Here is a 5405-nt window from a genome sequence, read left to right on the forward strand (position 1 = left end):
GATCCCGCCAAATAACCGAACCTCCAGGCTGCTCATCCATTATTGCGTACGTGTTACTGAGAAGTTACTCGCTCCTTTTGCGTTGCATTAAATTACAGGCGCGATCAGCTTATTATAGTCCTAGCCGTGTTTACTTATTTCATAGCGTGTTAAGGTTGAAGGGTTTGGTTCCTATCGAAACCTATCAAGGACTTTGGTTAGCTTTAAATGAAATATATCTTCGACGGGGCAAGAGAAATATAGAAAAGGAGAAAGTTTATTTAATGTTTAGTTCGTGGCTAGCTGTATTATACCGTACTGTTTAGGCTTTATGCCAGAGTTAACTTAGGCTGAGGTCATATAAATGTAATTTTATGTTGCGGTTATAGTTGAACGAATTAATAGAAAGAAAATGCATACAGGCCACACCACCGAGTCACCCGCACTTTGTTCACACACGTACTCTCTCTCTCTTGATATCAAGAATGCAGTTGGTGTGTCTGTGTAAACGCATCTAACGGTTTATATATCTCGCTCCATTTTGTGTACCCCAACTGGCCCTAGCACGAACTCATGATGCAAAAAACGCTTAGCTCAAATGTTAATATTAAGATGTTACCTCGGGGTTGTTAATATTTGAATATAGAAAACCTTTAATCTGCAGTAACTTAGCTTTCTCAATTTCTAATAGCCCCCCTCGCGGTTATACGCTCCTCTTCCGTGCTCACATATCACTCTCGCATTAGGTGTAATGGCAATCTATGAGCGCAACCCTATGACGTACGCGATCATCAGATTTTTTTTTTGGGGTCGGAAAACCTTCCGTTTTCTAGGTCCTCTCTCTCCCCCCCCCCCCTCTCTCACGTGCTTCTCCCCTCGTCGAGCTAACTAACCTTAATTGCTTGCACGCGCCGGCACGCACGCACTGCCGTGGTGGCGTAGGGATCGGGGTTTTACGCGACGTTAGCCAACTCGGCATCTACCTCATGGAAAAATACAATGTCTCGCCCGCTCGCGGCATCGTCATCCCAGCGTCTTTGTCGCTCGACAACCTCCTCCTAGTCGTCGGAGCTCATTTCGCACTTGCCTCAGCTCTCGCCGCAGCAGCTTGCTTGCGCTGCCTGCTTCCTGGTAATTCCCTTGTCGGTTGTAATCAATTGTCAGCCTTGGAATATTCTGGGCTTTTTTTTTTGTTTTTTGTTTTTAAATTATTTTATTGATCGAGTTTCAGGAGATGACCTCCTTAACATTCAAAATGTCACAAAATACTCTTTAGATGAAAAAAAAATCAATTGAAGATATTTTTTCTTTTAAGTAAAATCTATTTATCATCTTCTTTTAAGAAGAGAAACCCAATATTAAAGGGGGCTTGTGACCTAAAAAAAATGCAAGGGGCTTATGTGCAAAATGTCCAACTTCAAGGGTTGTACCCTTAATTTTAAGATCAATAGTAATAATTATAATAATAAAAAGTTCATACTAATTTTATATTACCACGAACAAAAGAGCAAGATACCTAATAACTCACAATTTTTAGCAATCAATATTCGGTTTTTCTATAGAGTGCCCTTGGGCACTCTATAAGAGAGGAGAGAGATAGAGAGAAATAAATGATTATACTGTAAGACCGATCAATATTAGGATCAATATTAGGATGAATAGTACCCTCCTCATTCATTTCTCTCTATCTCTCTCCTCTCTTATAGAGTACCCAAGGGCACTCTATAGAAAAACCGATCAATATTAGGATGAATAGTAATAATTATACTGTAAGAAACGTAATAACTCACAATTTCTCTTCACAAGTTCCCAAAAGAGACCCTGCACTTTTGTTAATGACAAAATAAAAGGGAAAAGTACACCAAACTCCTAAGAATGGCGTTTTGTAGTAAATCCCCGATAACCTTCAGAATTACACTAAACCCCAAGACTTTTTTTTAGCATTTTGTACTAAACCATCAACCACTTTCAAAATTACACAAAACCCCTAATAATTTTTGCAGGAAACCATCAAAGGTAAGACAATTATATCTAACGTGGCTCGTGCAACTCCTACCTTTCAAAAAAAAAAAAAAATCCGTTTATGACTTTTTTATATTTTCAACCTTAGAATTAGAAATCTTTTATTTTTTTGTCATTCATTCTCCTCTTTCTTGTGCCCTATAGATCCGTACGTAGTTGTCTTTTTTTTTCGCTGAGATTATCCTTCAAAATTCTTTCTATGTGATTTTGAAAGCTATTGAGAGTTTACTGCAAAACACTGAATATAGGGGCGTAATTTATCCAATATAAAAAAATAACATAGAGCTTTACAATGGTCATTTTTCTTTTGAGATAGCAGAGAGAAGAAAGCACGTGGGATTACGTGTACGCGAGAAAGGACGGGAGCAAAAAAAATGTGCTCGTTTGTAAACGCTTAGTACAATATTTTTCTTAAAAAAACATTTAGTTCAATATTTTAATCTACCACCCACGGTGTTAGTTTCTATTCTAGAATATATTGAGCCTTTGTTTTGCCTTTGAAAACAAATTTCTCATAAAATATATGGCTGGACAGATACCCAAATATTTTTTGACAGTCAACCTTTTGAGTAACCGGAGTAAGATGCTTTGAGAATTTACTGATTAGAAAAATAGATGCAAAACATTACGCAGTTAATTTTTTAAGTATATAACATTTAGACATTTAAATTATTTAGTAGATAATTATAATTTATTTGAAATCCATTACTCATCGTATCTTTATAAATTACGCTCATTCCTAATTTGCATAAAAAAATATTAACCATCTACTATAGTATATCAGATTCCCTGCACTATCTTTTTTTTTTGTAGTGGAGGGGATTAGAATCCTGACAACACGCCAAAAAAAAAAAAAAATTCTGGTAGGTGTGAAGTCAAACTCTTCTCATATTTCTGGATTCGAGCATAGTCAAACAATCTTAAACATCGGTGGTTAATGCAGGGCATGCTTCTATTTACATTAACTGCCATATTCCCCTCATTGAGGCCACCGTCCTGTACATATAGCCCCTGCCAGGGCCCAACAACATGGCAGTTCGCAATACTCTTCATGGCCTTAGCCCTAATGACCGTGGGCCTTGGCGGGACCCGGTTCACCGGAGCAGCTATGGGCGCAGCCCAATTCGGTGACGAGAATGACCGAGACACTTTCTTCAGCTGGTACCTCGTCGCGATGTACATTTCTTCGATCATCGGCACCGTCGGGATCGTGTACATTCAGGCTAATTTGGGCTGGGTCCTGGGCTTTGGCGTGTGCTCTGTAATTGCAGCAGTCGGTTTCGTCATCTTTCTCCTTGGGAATCGTTATTATCGGCATCCTAAGCCGCAGGAGAATCCACTTGTCGATATTTTTCGACAGATATTGTCACGGGCGGGGAAGCGAAAGGCGGCGTCGGAGTCATCTGAAAGGCTACTGTGTTGCAGTAAGGTTGATGATGGAGCAGTTGAACCGCAAACCACGATTGAGTGTCCAAGGTATGGTTTCATTTTGAAGGTATGATCTTATGAGCTGGGATTTTGTAGTATTTAAAAAAAGTTTTTGGAGAGAATAATCTTTATTTTGAAACTGATTTGTATGGGTAGATGGGTGTGTTTGTGTGCATGCATCATCATGCGCATGTATATGTGCACGGATGTGTGCGCGGATACGTGTATGCATGTCCATGTGTATGGGTGTGTGCGTGTGCTTGAATGCGCGTATGCATGTTTGTGTATCCGTGTGAGCGTATGCGGGTTAGAGCTGTGCGTGTACAACAGGCACTGATCATATCAGAACATCTTGTGCGTGAGAAGGATGTTCTAGGCCATATAGGAGAGGGGTTAGTGGGGGCAACTAGGAGATCAACAAATTTGAATTCTCTCCATTGTCACAATAAGTGGGGAGAAACCACTAATTTTTAGCATAGAGTTTATTATTTTGTTGATGGTTTTGATTCATTTTCATATCTTAACACTTATTATATCCCGTGCGTTTGGCTCATTCCATTATATGCTCAAATGATCAATCAAGACCATGAATATATACACTTATGGTTAACAATAGTTAATTTTTCAATATATGCAGAGTGTTCTGATGTGATTTGTATGCACAATTTTTCTACAGGTCTCAAGAGGAAGCAACGACACAAGAGGTCAAACAAGAAGACGAACTCACCATCCTCCTCCGGCTTGTCCCCCTAATCACAACTGGCATCATCCTCAGCTTCTACCTCGGCCTCCAAATGTCCACCTCCTTCCTCCAAGCCCTCGTCATGGACCTCCATCTCACCCCAAGCCTCACTATCCCCATCGGCTCCATCTCCATCTTCCTCATCCTATCCGCCACCCTCTCCATCCCCCTCCTCAATTACCTCCTCTACCCTCTCCACCGCTTCCTCACCGGTCAACACCCAACCTCCCTGGCCCGCATCGGCTTCGGATTTCTCATCACAACCCTCGCCATGGTCTACGGCGCCCTAACCGAACGAAAGCGGCTCCACGACCTCCAAACCGATGCTCAACCAATGTCCGTTCTTTGGCTCGTGCCGTGTTTTATGCTGGTAGGGTTCGGCGAGGCACTACATTTTCCGGGGCAGCTCGCGTTCTTCTATCAGGAGTTCCCAGAGTCGTTCAAGGGGTCCGGGATGGCGGTGAGCGCGCTTCAATCGGGGGTCGGGAGTTATGCCACGTCGGCGGGCATTGGGATGATTAGGCGGTTTTTGGACGGGTGGATGGCGGATAATGCTAACGAGTCGAGGTTGGATAAGGTGTATTGGTTGATGGCTGGAGTTGGCGCGGTGAATTTTGGGTGTTTTGTTGCGTGTGCGAGGTTGTATACGAGGAAAAAGGGAGGGAAGAGTTGAATTCTCATGTACTCACCATTAATGCAATGTGCTGAATAAGAATTTTTTTTTTGAAACAGACCCATTTCAATTTTTTTTTTAAACCGACCCTTTTTTTATTTACCAAAACCGATCCAATTTTGTGATTAGCAGTCTAATTACCTTCCTAAACAGTCGGGGTTGGCAACCCCGACTATTTAGGACATTAATTTTTAGGGTTTAAGGCTTCTAATTAGGGTTTAACACCCTCCTAAATAGTCAGGGTTGGTATTACGAAGGTTCGATCTTAGAATATTGTCATAATATCGTCGTCTTAGTTTCGCTTTTAGGAATGTCACGACCTCCCCCCATCGGTCCACAACTCTCTTCTCATTGCTCGTAACTTATAAAGATTGAAACATCAGCTCATTAGTTAATTAATTGGACAAATCCGGTGTTTTAATTAGGAGATGTATATATGAATCCGGACAGTTTGAAGATTTCAATATAACTCCCACACGGTCTTGGCTTCAATTCTGAGCTGAAGTATCAAAATTGAAAAAATAGGAGATGTACGATATGAAAGCAGCTCATTCCTTAACC

General features: G+C 41.0%; 1 protein-coding gene across 1 annotated transcript; it reads left to right on the top strand.

Moving 5' to 3' along the window:
* On the top strand, positions 1094-4902 carry LOC109830001 (protein NRT1/ PTR FAMILY 2.5-like). Its single transcript, XM_020397133.1, has 3 exons — positions 1094-1110; positions 2945-3477; positions 4106-4902. Exons 2-3 carry the CDS (start codon positions 2948-2950, stop codon positions 4842-4844), a joined length of 1269 nt encoding a protein of 422 aa, XP_020252722.1. The 5' UTR covers positions 1094-1110; positions 2945-2947; the 3' UTR covers positions 4845-4902.

Source organism: Asparagus officinalis, chromosome 2, assembly GCF_001876935.1.
Source record: "Asparagus officinalis chromosome 2, Aspof.V1, whole genome shotgun sequence".
In the NCBI taxonomy this organism is placed as follows: domain Eukaryota; kingdom Viridiplantae; phylum Streptophyta; class Magnoliopsida; order Asparagales; family Asparagaceae; genus Asparagus; species Asparagus officinalis.